A 13,552-nucleotide genomic window follows, 5' to 3' on the forward strand; every position below is an offset into this window, starting at 1 on the left:
TGATGTATCATCAGCCACAAACGCTACGCAGTCTTATTTATTTGACACACAGGTTATAAGCAAAGAAAACCCTTATATTGATCCAATGAAATACAGAAGGGAAAATGGAGATATCGAGCTATGTACTATACCTTTGAATATACAACATGTGAGAAGAATGGTGTTACATTTAAATGTTGATGTAGAGACGATACGAGAAATGCAAGAAAGAGAAAAAAGATAAAAAAAAGAGAAGGAAATAAGGGGCATATGTGTCGTTAAACATGAACCGTGGTTTCGCTCGTCAATGGAATATGTCGCAAGGATGAATGTCTTCCGACAAAGTAGTATATGTCAGGGGTAGGGGTGGGGGAGGGTACTTCATTCTTCTTTCGCAGCGTTGAGAGACGGCTTGGAGGGAGAAGGAGAGGTGGGAAGAACGGAAGATGAGCGAGGACCGAATAGGTCCTCATCATCATTGACGAGAGGCGTCATCTTTCGTCGTTTCGGGCTTTCTTTCTTAGGTGTGCACGGGGTGGTATAGTGAGGGCGCAAATTGTCCTTGTCGTTTTCCTCTTCAGCTGCAGAGGGCACTGGAACGTCATCATCATGATCATCATCATCGAACTGCAAAGAACGCTTCAAGCGACGAACAGGTCGCGGGGAGGATGTGTCGGCGACTGGAAGCAACAACGCGTCGTCTTCATCTTCGAAATCGTGGTCAGAGGTCCTAGCGGCCTCCTTGAGCTGGGCTTGAAGCTTCATTTGCAAGGATTTAAATCCAAAAGGATCAGAGTCTGATCCAATTTTGTCAGCCTTGGCGTCGTTGTTGTCCTCTTGCCACAGGTCGTCGAGTTCTTCGGGGATCGCAGCGGCCGACGAAGAGGGGCCACGAACAGTGACGTCAAAAATATTTGACGCTGATGTCATGCGACGGAAAGTCGAGGCGGATATAACAAACTCATGGTCAGATGGCGGCGAGGACGGGGGAAGAGGCGAAGACACGGCAAATTTGGGGGATGCGGGGAGGGGGATGGCGGTTGGTTCGGGCGGTGGCATTTTGAGTACGACAACATTCGTCGCTTCTTTAGCTTCTGGATCAGCGGTTTCAGTCTCGTTGGCGTCGTCAGAAGGTGGCGGAGCGTCCTCGCCGCGGTTAGCGGCTTCAGGCGCCGGCAAGAATTGGGACGTGATGTCCTGCAGAGGCATCTTGTTCCGCAGGACCAACGCAGGTGGAGGAGCACCCTTGCCCTTCGAGGCGGTTTTCAGCTTTGGCATGAGCGCATTCTCGCTTTTGGTAGGAGCTTTCTTCGCTGTGGCTTGTCCAGATCCGAGGACGGTGGCGTTGTTGGTCGAGCCTATTGGGCGGATGCCCGCTCGGATGTGTAGTCTAGTCAAACGAGCTTGACGGCCTATGTTCTCCTTATCATCGCCTTGGATGTTGTTCTCGTTCTGTGTGCGCCTACGTGTGCGGGCGTTCGAGTTGGATGTAGACGCGCCTTTAGCTGCGTCGTTTTGCGAACCTGCGCGGGGTGCGGTCCTTGTTCTGAGGTTTGGCATGATCTCAGAGGCTGGAGGTTGATGGATAGTGGTTTCCTGGTAAAAAAAGGTTTGGCGGGGAGAAATCGGGGTCGATAAAGATGGTTTATGTCCTGTTTGAAAACTTTGGTTTGTGGTTCAGGGGTTTGTTGAATAGCTTCAAGGGAGCGAAGACGTTACATACCGAAAGATTCAACGTTACCTGCTTCAAATATCCAAAAGTTAAAAGAGATCCAAGCCCGATTCTGGCTCGTAGAGGTTGTGAGATGGCGGAAGATGGGTGTAGAGAAGAACCAAGCGACGGTGAACTGTGGCCAACGCGATTTTTCAACCAAGGCGCGTACCATCACGTGCCTCATTTAAGCGCGTTGATCAAATGATGTCATCAACGTGACATTACTGGCCCCGTAGGCTTGGCTGAGGCCTGGTCTTTCTACAACCTGCGCTCACCGTTGCCAAAATCCTTGAGACAATGAACCTGTCATCTCCTTGGCCGATGGAATGGCATAATATCTTTGTCATGACGGAAGAAATGGAAAAGCAATACAATTTCCAAGGCAAGTATCGTATATATCGCTACGCTGGCAGCAATCTGGCAGTTTGGCCCATATTTGTTGTCCTAGGACAGTAGGCCTGACTCCAATGAATTGACGTTTCCTCCAGTCCCTACCACCAGCCTTTGAATGGGCTCTCTTTGTCTTACACTTTGCGTTGGTGGTTGAGTAGGGCGTTTGAATTCCGAGTTCCCTGGTCCCATGACATCAACCTCGAGGATGTCTCTTCAGTTTCTATAACACGCGACAGAAGGCAGACATATATAGGTTCCACTATGTATGTCGTCAAAATAACTCCAACGTGGGCAAAACCCAAGAATGATGTATTGTTGATACATCATGTACCAAAGACATTCATCTGCCGAGGTATGCTCTGGTCTCTCTCGCTGCGGCTCAACCCACGGATAATTCTATTTCTCAGTGCAGATGCCCCCTTACTTTTCACATACATTTATAAATACCATGCATCTGGTCTCCCTCGGTTTCTTCTCTCTTGTTTCTCTCTTCTCTGTCACTCTGCTTTAGGTTTCGCGTTCTTCCCCCCTTTCCCCAGTTACTCTCTGCCACAATGTCGGGCTCATCTTCATCTTCTAAATCCGAAACTAAACCCAGAACACATGTTTTGTGTTTTGACGGAACTTCTAATGAGTATGACGCAGATGTAGGTGGCTTCTAATCGTCATTTTCTCATAACCTATATGCTGACGCTACCCAGAACACAAACGTCGTCAAGCTGTTTGCACTGCTGAAGAAGGACGACTTTGACGATCAGCTATGCTACTATCAAGTATGTGGAGAGCGGCCGTTTTGCGTCTCGCGTTGTCTGGACTTCGTACTCATGCCGATGACCGCATAGGCTGGGATAGGAACCTACTATGAGCCTGGAGTCGTTTCCCCTCTGTTTGAATGGGGTGCAAAGATCATGGATTATGCATTTGCATGGTGAGTGTTGGTTGCTATGATATTAGGGTGTAACCTGACTCGGAGGATAGGTACTTGGATCAGCATGTCATGGATGGCTATACATTCTTGATGCAGAATTATCGAAGGGGTGACAAAATCTGCATTTTTGGTGCGCATACATTCCATCGCCTACCATTCTAGAGTCGTTGTATTCAGTCAGCTACAGGGTTTTCTCGTGGCGCATATACTGCAAGGTTACTATTTGCTTTATTTCATGCATGTCAAGATGGACATTGAACGAGACATTTTAACAGAGCTTTGGGCGGCTTGCTTTACAAGGTGTGCGGTATACACATATCATGTGTGCCAGTACTAAAATAACATCCACAGGTTGGCCTTTTGCCCCGGGACAACCAAGCCCAGGTTCCTTTCGCATATAAGATGTACAAACGAACAGACCCGGAAGGCATTCAACTATGCGCCGGTTTCAAGCAAACGTATTGTCAAGACGTGACCATTGAGTTTATGGGCGTCTGGTACGCATCTTCAGATCAGCTGTAGATTGTGGGTGATCGCTGCTAACGTACATCTGTGCCGTTTTCCCCAGGGAGACAGTAGCAAGTGTCGGGGTCATCATGGGACGCACGTTGCCTTTTACCAACTCAAACAGCGCGATCAAAACGTTCCGTCATGCTCTTGCACTCGATGAGGTGAATACAATCTTCGCGGCTAACACCCCTCTTTTTTACCTTTACTATCCCCGTTGCTGCTTTTCTTTTTTTATGCGCAACGCTGTTTGCTGATTTGATTTTTACCGTGGTTTCCTATTATTAGCATAGGGCTAAATTTAGACCGAACTATTACCATCGACCTGCACCTAATAATGCAGGCTCGCGACTTGATCCCGAACACGCAAGTGATCCTGTAACACAAGGCGGGTCTTCGTTTACGAAAGGCGACAGCCCCTCCTCTGATGAAGAAGATGCGACCTCGGTAAAAGAGAAAAAGAAGAAACGGTGGGGTTTTTTCGGGGTGGGAGAGACTGTCAAAGTGAAGCGGACTGGCAAGGCCATCGCGCCCGTACTTGTCGAGGAGGACCAGACTGATCCCTGCGACGTCCTCGAAGTCTGGTTCTCCGGTTGTCACAGTGGTGCGTTGTTTTCTAAACCATTGATTGGACGCTTTGTATCCCGAGTATATCACTGATTTATGAATTACACGACGGTACAGATGTAGGCGGCGGTGCAGTGTCCAATGATACAGTCGACAGTCTTGCGAACATTAGTTTGCGGTGGATGGTGCGCGAGGCCATGGCGGCGGCCTGCGACATCAAGTTTGATGCTGAGGCGCTTAAGCGCGCGAACATTGATTTACAGCTCGAGCCGGGTGCCCCGGAGTTGGAAATGGACGCGGTAGACGCGGTGCAGCCCATTCACGATGAGCTCAAGTCGAACCCACTTTGGTGGCTACTTGAAATTATCCCGCTGCAGTATTCGTGGCAAGACGCGAAAGGCGTATGGCACCGTAGTTGGAGGTACGTTGCAAAATTTTTTAAATATTTTGGGTTGAAGTTTTCTGATGATTTTGTTGTTTTTGGTAAAGTTTCCATCTCGGGAAAGGACGCAAGATTCAGGATCCCAATCCCAAGTTCCACACCACTGTGATGAAGCGTATGCAATCACCGCTCAATTATTCCCCCAAAGCCCGCTTTACAGCAGGATCCGAAACTTTCGTTCATTGACCAACATTAATTCCTTCTCACATCGCTGCGAACAATCTTTGGCTTGATTGTGTATCATATATCTTGATGATGATTTCATTGACAGGGAGGCTGTATTGGCGTTACTGCACTTATAATTATTGGTGTTCTATATTGACTACTTACGTTGTATTAATTGCTGTGACGTTGGAAACGACCTTTGATGACAGCTTTTCTTACTCTCCCGTCTCGCCTCCGTTAATTTGCCCAAACATGCAGTACTTTTTTATGGTTTGGTTGAGGTGTGATGGATGATCCAGGGTCGCTTTAACAGTGTCAAACTGCGACTGGTGCAAATCAAATGTCAAGTTATAGATAGAACCCCTAGCAACTCCGGCGCCAACACTAAGAATATCAAGGAATCTGAGCTCCGAGCGGCTTATTCGTGTTAGAATGAGAATTTGCGGCAACATGTGCAATTGCGATGAGTCGAGTAACGAATACCGACAAGGACGATTGGTTTGCGACTGGTTTGAGGCCTGGACACAGAATCTTGGTCATGAAGGGAGTCTAGAAGTAAATTTTGAGAAGCAATCGTTCAGTCCAGGACTGAATATGCATGCGAGGCGCCACAGACACATATAGCGAAAGGTGGCAAAGGTGCAAAAAATATCAGGGGTTTGGATTCTGGAATTAAGGTTGCGGAAGGAGTGGCCAGACTCGGAAAGCGGGGAAGCCGACTTGGCGATCAAATTGTGCCACGTGCCTTTTGTTCTTATTCGGAAATATACTATTTATCTGGCCAATCTGCTTCTTCTCATCCTTGTCCCCGTTGGCTGTCTCTCATAGCTTGCTTGCTCCTATAACTTGCTCTCTGCTTTTGATTTGTAGAGACTCCAACTTCCACCTTTTTTCCTCCGACAATGGCGATGGCGACTCCTATCCGCAAGAAGAGGAATTGGAAGGCTCTGCAACTGAGTGTTGCAGGTGATCCTTCCCCAGCGACTGCCCCGGAGGGTACAGAACCAATGGCCATTCGACAGGCTCCAGCTCCAGTCGTCGCAGCTACAGCATCGGCACCCGTCGTCGGTGGAAAGAGACGGCCACCTCCCATGGTGATCAAAGCGCCTAAAATTCCCACCTCAACCGGTGCTGTATCCGCGGTAGAACAAGACGGCAACATGCTCACCGTCGGTGGAAACCTAAACCAGCAGCCACATTCAGCATCGCCTAATCTACGTCGTAATACGTATCATGCCACACTATCCAACACGCTAGCCAACCTGGACATGAACGCCGAAATCAAGTTCGATTTGAAGAATGAGGATCTCAAAGACCTGCAGGAGCTCGGACAGGGGAACGGCGGAAGTGTGAAGAAAGTTGAACACATCCCAACAAAAACCATCATGGCCAAAAAGGTGCGTTAATTTTGCTGTCCACCAATTACTGGTGTCCAACCGTCCGGATGTTCATCACTGATGCGCTTGTGGCTGACGTCGTAGATCGTCCTGATTGATGCGAAGCCCTCTGTGCGGAAACAGATCTTGCGAGAGCTGCAGATTATGCACGATTGTCATTCGAAGTATATCATATCCTTCTGGGGAGCTTTTCTTGCCGACCCTAATATCTGCATGTGCATCGAGTTCATGGACAAGGGGTCACTAGATGGCATCTACAAGAAAATTGGACCCATCGACATCGACATCGTCGGTCAGGTGGCCCTGGCCGTGTTGGAAGGTTTGACATATCTTTATGATGTCCACCGTATCATTCATCGAGGTATGTCCCAATTTCTTCGACTAAATATCCCTCTCCCTCGTCCTCTGTCACGTGAGGGACCGAGATTGGAGACGACCTTGTCCAACCGGCAGTGTTGTCAAGACTGAGGTGTCGTCATAACGATTTTTCCTGGTTGCTGACTTCTTTTTCGTGTAGACATCAAGCCGTCGAATATCTTGTTGAATTCACGAGGAGAGATCAAAATTTGTGATTTCGGTGTATCCGGAGAGCTCATAAACTCCATTGCTGATACGTTCGTGGGCACTTCGACGTACATGAGCGTGCGTAGTTAATCATTTTGATATCTTGATTCACAAGGTTGACATACTTTTCTCTCTCCATTGCGTGCCCAATCATGACTTGTACACTTTTTGAACACTTCTCGTCGTGCCGTTAGCCCGAACGAATACAGGGAGCGCAGTACACTGTCAAATCAGATGTCTGGTCGCTCGGCATTTCTCTGATCGAGCTTGCCCTTGGCCGTTTCCCATTCTCTGAGTCAACGTCTGATGGAGAGTCAGACTCGGACTACGAGGGAACTCTGTCGCCTGCCCGACCCGGTTCTATATCGCTCTCCGGTCTCCCACCTGCCCGTATCAAGAGGAATACGCCGAAGAAGGACAAGCGGAAGAGTAAAGGTGTGAGTTTGCAGGGTGGAGGAATGACGATGAGTATCTTGGAGTTGTTGCAGCATATCGTGAACGAGCCTGCACCACGGCTGACGCCTGAAGGACGATACCCGAAGGAAGCTGAGGCATTCATTGACAGCTGTCTGTTAAAAGATCCTGATAGCAGAAAGACGCCAAAGGATCTATTGGTGGGTTGAAGTTTTGTCTTGTTTCAATATAATTACTGATAATCATCGCGTGAATTTGTAGAAGGATGCATGGATAGAACAGGCACGAGTGTCGACAGTGAATCTGGAAGACTGGGCGAGCACATTCTAGAGATTGGACTTGAAGTTCAGTTACCCTCCAACCATTACGCATATGCCATATCTTGCTTTCTAGACCCAGGAATATTTACAGACAGCAGAATATTTTTGTCGTCCATCTTTCGCCTTTTTTTTCTATGTTCCAAAGAGATACCACATTTTTCTTCTTATTTAACCCACTATCATCGCTCTCTCACCATACCTTCATTTCTATGGCTTTGCGTTGTCGTTGTTATTCTCTTCTACATTGTGCTTGGTTCGAATCTTCTCATATCAGATAGTAATTGTATTTTAGGTGGATGTAAAACGTTACACACACAATCGAAGTGTTTGCGAAACGAAACGATTCTCGGTCGTGTCACACATGGTGCTAAGCGCAATATGTCACATCACATGATATGACCTCGCGTCATTTTCGCGCCGAAATGTGGAGTGACTCATCCAAAGTACCTTGAACTTGAACCTCCATCACAAAAAAATCAACTACTAATTTATTCAAACACATAAACCCAAATGTCCTCAGAATTAGAAGATGAAACCTTGCTTCAAGAAGAAGAAAGTGAAGATGAATTCGATTGGGAAGAAGTCGAAGTGCCCGAACATCAAGCTCCACATCTTGAAATTACACTGCAGCTGGGCCCCAAGGCGTCCAAGAACAGCGCAAACGCGGACAAGTCGGTCGCTTCCATCACTTCTCAGTAGATTGAACGTGGTTTTTAGATCTCATTTTGGCTAGGAAGAAGGGAATAAACCATGCAGAGCGGCTTGTTCGGATTGATTGTCATAAGATTCACACTGTCGCTCTCATTGCTAGTGCTCGTCAGCGGAACCTGTGGATTAACAATTCCTTATTACATGTGCGTTTGTGCTTATTATGTGCTGTGCGGACGTTGTGTTTACGTTGAGCGTTCAGGCTAGACTTCTCTCTCTCACTCCGCTGCATCTCCAGAATGCTTTTTCAGTTATTCATAAATCCCGCGTGCCAGATCAGAACCAGCGTGGGCGCATGTTTGAGAGAGCCGTTGAGAATCTAACTACATGGTGGGCTACTACATTCTTTGAAGTGATACCCGACGGACACATACGCAACCGGACGTATGATGAAATACAGCAGAAACTCGAAATACGAGGGCTGCATATCAAGACTGCCGACGAGGAGCTACTCGACGTTGAGACTCTCCAAGATATTGTCGATGATGAAGTAGAAACGATTCGAAGTTCAAAGAGTCTTATGAAACATGCGCTTATGCGTAGCGGATCTAGGGATACGAGTGCGCAGCTTTTTACAGCTTTGTGTAGAGGTCTGGGCATCCCCGCTCGTTTGATCGTCAGCGTGCAGAGCGTCCCATGGCAAGCCAGCATCGGAAGACCGAAGCCCAAGTATGAGAAGAAGCCGAAGGGAAAGGGGAAAGAAACAGAAGTTGTACAGGACAATGAAGCCGGCGAAGCCTCGAGTTCGAGTCAATGGGATCATCTGAAAGAGCCTGGAAATCGACTTGACGGCGGCTCCGTGCCCATGAGCGAGAAGGCAAAAGGCAAGCAAAAGGCCAAACCGATAATCAAGCTGCGGAAAACGAAGACCAAGGGTAAGGTCTTGGGGAGGCCAACCAGACTGGGTATGTCAGCCCTTGCCATGCTTCACAGTACTATTTGTCTCATTGTTCATGACCAGCCTCTCCGGATCCGCTAACAACGCCTCCAGTATATTGGACGGAAGTGTTCTCCAGGCCAGATTCCCGATGGTTCCCAGTTGATCCTATTCGTGGGATCGTCAATAAACGTAAGGTGTTCGATCCGACTCCATCAACCAGCAATGTCAATGCACAGGCCAGGATACCCACAAAAGTCGAGAATCGGATGGTCTACGTGGTTGCATTTGAAGAGGATGGATATGCCCGAGATGTGACGCGGCGGTATGCTAAAGAGTACAGCGCGAAGGTGGCAAAAGTTCAAGGTGGAAGCAACGCGCCCAATATTGGCGGTGGGGGCAAAGGCCGCCAGGCGTGGTGGGATAAGGTTGTCAGCTCCATTGAGCGACCGTTTCGATTAGTGAGCAGACTTTCTTAATCCTAGACGAAATGTTGATGAATGAATAGAACCGCGATGATTTGGAAGATCAAGAACTGGAGGCAGTTCAGCTGATGGAGGGCATGCCTACCACGATGTCTGGGTTCAAAGACCATCCACTGTATGCCCGCCTCATCAACTACTTTTCATGTTGCTCACTATTTCATTCAGATATGTTCTGACGCGACATCTGAAGCAAACCGAGACAATTCATCCTCCACCACCAGTTACACCAGAGCTTGGAAAGTTTAGAGGAGAGCCTGTTTACCCGCGATCGGCTGTAGTTTCTTTGAAGACGGCGGAAAATTGGATGCGAAACACGGGGCGGATGGTAAAAGCTGGCGAGCAGCCAATGAAGATGGTAAAGATCCGCGCAGGGACCGTCAATCGCATGCGGGAACTCGAGGTCCTCAAAGATGAATTGAGCGTGGCTGGTGAAGGAACTTCGAATTCGGGCCCAGAGGTTCTGCAAGGCTTGTACGCATTTTCACAGACGGAGCCTTACGTCCCCGATCCTGTGGTCGATGTGAGTCACTTTTTTACCTACATTGTGTTGCGCTTGCTTTCGGTCGCGGTGTGATTTACGAGACATTTTTTAGGGTAAAGTCCCTAAAAACAATTTTGGCAATATCGATCTGTACGTACCGTCTATGCTCCCTAGAGGAGCAGTGCATATACCCTGTAAGTTTTTTTTTCGGGCACCGTGTAGGCTTGGTAGAGGGGCTCAATTCATTTTTATCTTTTGTTGTCGTTCAATAAGTCAAAGGTGTTGCCAAAATAGCTCGAAAACTAGGCTTTGACTATGCCGAAGCAGTTGTACGTAGTTTTCTTTTCAATTTGCTGACCCCATCTTTAACTTGTATTCCGTATTCAGACTGGTTTTGAGTTTAAGAAACGCAGGGCGTTTCCCATACTGGAAGGAGTGGTTGTCGCAGCTGAAAATGGAGAAGCTCTGACAGAGGTAATGATCACCATTTGTATTGCGATATATTCGTTAAACCCAACTTGTCCTGCAGGCGTATTTGGAGGCTGAACGGGAAGCAGAGGAGAAAGCCAGACTCAAACGGGAAGAACGTGTACTGAAGCACTGGAAGCGCTTGATCCACGGCCTGCGCATTCGGCAGCGACTGCAGGACCAATATGCCACCAGGGCGGGTCATGGGCAGAGCCAGCACCACCATGGGCATTCGCATTCCCACGTTGAAGCCACTGAGAGCGAAGTTAAATCGCGAGAAGGGTCGCCTCATGTTCGTACCATTCAATTTGCTTTCATTCCTCTTCCGCCCCTGTTATTCTTTGCTTTGGCGTGGATACCAGGGGAGGAGGGCGTTATGTTAATCTAAATCTAAACCTTTTGTTTTTTTGTCTCTTTGTAGAATGATCCACAGGACACGGCAGGTGGCTTCCTAGCAGGCGCGGATAAAGTGGTATACGCCTTCCATCTGCCCAAGAACACACACGTCGTGTTACCTTCTACACCTCCCCCTGGGGGTGTAGCGGAAGGTGCCGGCGCGCCGGACGCACGGCGGGATGCAGAGGAGGAAGAGGACGTACCCCGCGAGGCGTTCGTCACGTACGATCTCGACGAGGACGACGAGGAGAAAATGGAGATTGATTACGCGGTAAATGGCGGGACGCGTGTGCAGAGTGGTGGCCCAGGCGTCAACGGGTTTGATGCTGCGTATGTCCCGAAAACGATGCAACAAATGGCTGAGGATGCTGCTGCTGAAGCTGAAGCGGCGCAGAAGCTGCAGGGCGACGGAGATGATGTGCTGGGCGAGATTATCACGACGGAGCCCCCGCCGCCACCGCCACCGCCGCCCACAGCAGCAGCAGCTGCTGCTGCTAGCGCTTCTGCAGGTACAGGCGTGGATAAGGTTACTACTACTCCTACGCTGCCTGGCAGAACTACGCGAGCCAGAGCCAGAGCCACTGTCTCTTCCTCGTCTGCTGCTGCTACGTTTGCGTCTACGTCTACGTCTGCGACGCCCAACAGCCTTTCATTGCGTAAGGACGCGACGTCGACGCTTGAGGATGAGGCTCAGGCTCAGGCTCAGGCTAATGCGGGTCTGGGTTCGAGTTCGAGAAATGCTGGCACCAGGGCAGGGGCAGGGACGGCGTCACGCGCGAAACCGCCCCCGAAACCGAAGCTGGATGCGAATGGGAATGGGAATGCGAAGGTAAATGCAAAGGCAAAGGCAACGGCGAAAGGGAGAGCGAAACCTAGAGCTAGAAGTTCGGCGAAGCGGAAGCGTGGCCGTGGTCGGCGAACTGCTGCATCCGAGTCCGAGTCCGACGAGGCGGAGGAGGGGGATGAGGATGAGGAGGGGGATGAGGATGTGCCGCTGGATGATGATGATGACAATAACACTGACGAGTCCGATAAGGACGATGACGAGGAAGATGAAGAGGATTTCGGTCCATCGCCTAGCAAGCGCGCGCGCGTAAGCGTAAAGATCAAACCTCCTCCACGCACACTTGCGCAATCTGCACAATCTGTAACTTTGACACCACAATCAACGCGCACGCTGCGCCCGCGCGCGTCCAAGACGCCTGCGCAAATTGCGGAGGACAGGAGGCGCGAGGAGGCGTTTCGCAGGGCTGTGGCTGGATAATGCCTACTGTTGTTGTGATTGTTTTTTCTCTTTTTTCCTTTTTTCTGTTTTTCTTTTTTTCTTTTTGGCTATGAAGATGCTGGGTGCATCCCGTCACTATTTAATTTAGCACTGGCGTTTATCTATTTGTTTTTGTTCTTTGGAGGTGGAAACTGATTTTTTTTGCTTTGGAAATTCCGACTTTCGATGTTCCATTTTCGATTCTCGATTTTCTGTTTTGTGTTTTTTTGGATACTTGGTTGGGAATGGATATTACCTCCCTTTCTCCAAGCAGATTGATCACTGAACTTCATTCCGCGTGAAAGCTACTCAAATTTGAATTAGATTCCATCGTCCACCGTGACATACCGTACAATACAGAATACAAATTGCAACTTACTCCCGGTTTAAATCCCGTTACATTGTACTGTATTCTCATTGTCATGTCTCGGTTCTCTTCTTCCATCTTCCATCATTATGGTCCCCAGATCTTCTTTAAAATTATAGTGATCGTTATAGTTGTATTGTAGGTAACATATCGAATGTATCCATATGCCATTTGGCATTGGTTACATTTTAATTAGTGTTCGGTTTTGTTCTATTGGATTTGAATATCATACTCATACTCGTACATACAATACTCATAGTTATATCGTCCTCCTCTGAATCTTCAAGTTGATTAATTGATAAATGACTCGGATTAATTCAATTTTTCGTTGACGAACGAAATGAAATGATTATCATTCGACGAATTGACTTGTGGGATAGAGATGAATGGATGGATGGAAAGGACAGACAAACGAACGAACGCATGAGAACGAACGAATCAATGAGAATGAGAATGAAAATGGGGATTGAATATTGAATAGGAATGTAAAGTGCTCGTATCAAGATTCGATGGATGCTCAGTGTTCAAGCGCTCAATGCCCACACAGAACCATCCTATGGCTACACCGACATAACCCAACCCAATTCAAATTCAAATCCAAGAAGTCCAGATATCAACCTCCAATATCCAATGTCCAACGTCCAAATTGCAACCCGAAAGCCCCCAAAATCCAAATTTTAAATCCAAAAATCCAAAGTCTGAAAGCACATAGAAGATAGTAGAGAAAACTTCGACAGTTCAAAACACTCAAACAGAAACAGTAAACCAAAAACCAAAAACGGAAACAGTAAGAACCAAAAACAGAAACAGAAAACCCAAAAACAGAAGCAGAAGAACCAAAAGCAGAAACAGAAGAACCCAAAAACAGAAATAGAAGAACGACACAGAATAACCATAAAAATACAGATGAACCATAATGACACCGAAGAACCAAAAGCAGAAACAGAAAAAACCAAAAAAAAAAAAAAAAGAAAGAAAAACAGACACCGTGACATAGAAAAAAACAGAACGAAGTAAAAAATCCGACACCTCCAACACCAAACCACATTCAATTCAAATTTTCAAACCTTTTCTTGTCTGGAAATTTTATCATCTCTCGGTCTCGTTCGCGTTCGC

At 47.8% G+C, this 13,552-nt stretch overlaps 4 protein-coding genes across 4 annotated transcripts; 3 read left to right on the top strand and 1 right to left on the bottom strand.

Moving 5' to 3' along the window:
• Window positions 1–360: 360 nt before the first annotated feature.
• JR316_0007316 (uncharacterized protein) lies at window positions 361–1,539 on the bottom strand (the record flags this gene model as incomplete). Its single annotated transcript, XM_047893059.1, has 1 exon — window positions 361–1,539. One exon carries the CDS (start codon window positions 1,537–1,539, stop codon window positions 361–363), a length of 1,179 nt encoding a protein of 392 aa, XP_047748341.1.
• A 1,101-nt stretch (window positions 1,540–2,640) lies between these two features.
• On the top strand, window positions 2,641–4,716 carry JR316_0007317 (uncharacterized protein; the record flags this gene model as incomplete). The annotated part of the gene is made up of 11 exons (XM_047893060.1): window positions 2,641–2,733; window positions 2,788–2,859; window positions 2,929–3,014; window positions 3,065–3,144; window positions 3,202–3,229; window positions 3,290–3,314; window positions 3,366–3,511; window positions 3,583–3,685; window positions 3,810–4,125; window positions 4,206–4,509; window positions 4,578–4,716. The coding sequence occupies 11 exons, from the start codon at window positions 2,641–2,643 to the stop codon at window positions 4,714–4,716; spliced, it is 1,392 nt and encodes a 463-aa protein (XP_047748342.1).
• Window positions 4,717–5,597: 881 nt separating this feature from the next.
• Window positions 5,598–7,400, top strand: JR316_0007318 (Dual specificity protein kinase FUZ7; the record flags this gene model as incomplete). Its single annotated transcript, XM_047893061.1, has 5 exons — window positions 5,598–6,092; window positions 6,177–6,453; window positions 6,610–6,734; window positions 6,851–7,270; window positions 7,332–7,400. The coding sequence occupies 5 exons, from the start codon at window positions 5,598–5,600 to the stop codon at window positions 7,398–7,400; spliced, it is 1,386 nt and encodes a 461-aa protein (XP_047748343.1).
• Window positions 7,401–7,900: 500 nt separating this feature from the next.
• JR316_0007319 (DNA repair protein rhp42) lies at window positions 7,901–12,069 on the top strand (the record flags this gene model as incomplete). The annotated part of the gene is made up of 11 exons (XM_047893062.1): window positions 7,901–8,061; window positions 8,124–8,244; window positions 8,301–9,003; window positions 9,060–9,436; window positions 9,484–9,575; window positions 9,626–9,980; window positions 10,054–10,135; window positions 10,215–10,270; window positions 10,329–10,415; window positions 10,471–10,701; window positions 10,831–12,069. 11 exons carry the CDS (start codon window positions 7,901–7,903, stop codon window positions 12,067–12,069), a joined length of 3,504 nt encoding a protein of 1,167 aa, XP_047748344.1.
• Window positions 12,070–13,552: the final 1,483 nt, after the last annotated feature.

Source organism: Psilocybe cubensis, chromosome 6 (genome assembly GCF_017499595.1).
Source record: "Psilocybe cubensis strain MGC-MH-2018 chromosome 6, whole genome shotgun sequence".
Lineage (NCBI taxonomy): Eukaryota > Fungi > Basidiomycota > Agaricomycetes > Agaricales > Agrocybaceae > Psilocybe > Psilocybe cubensis.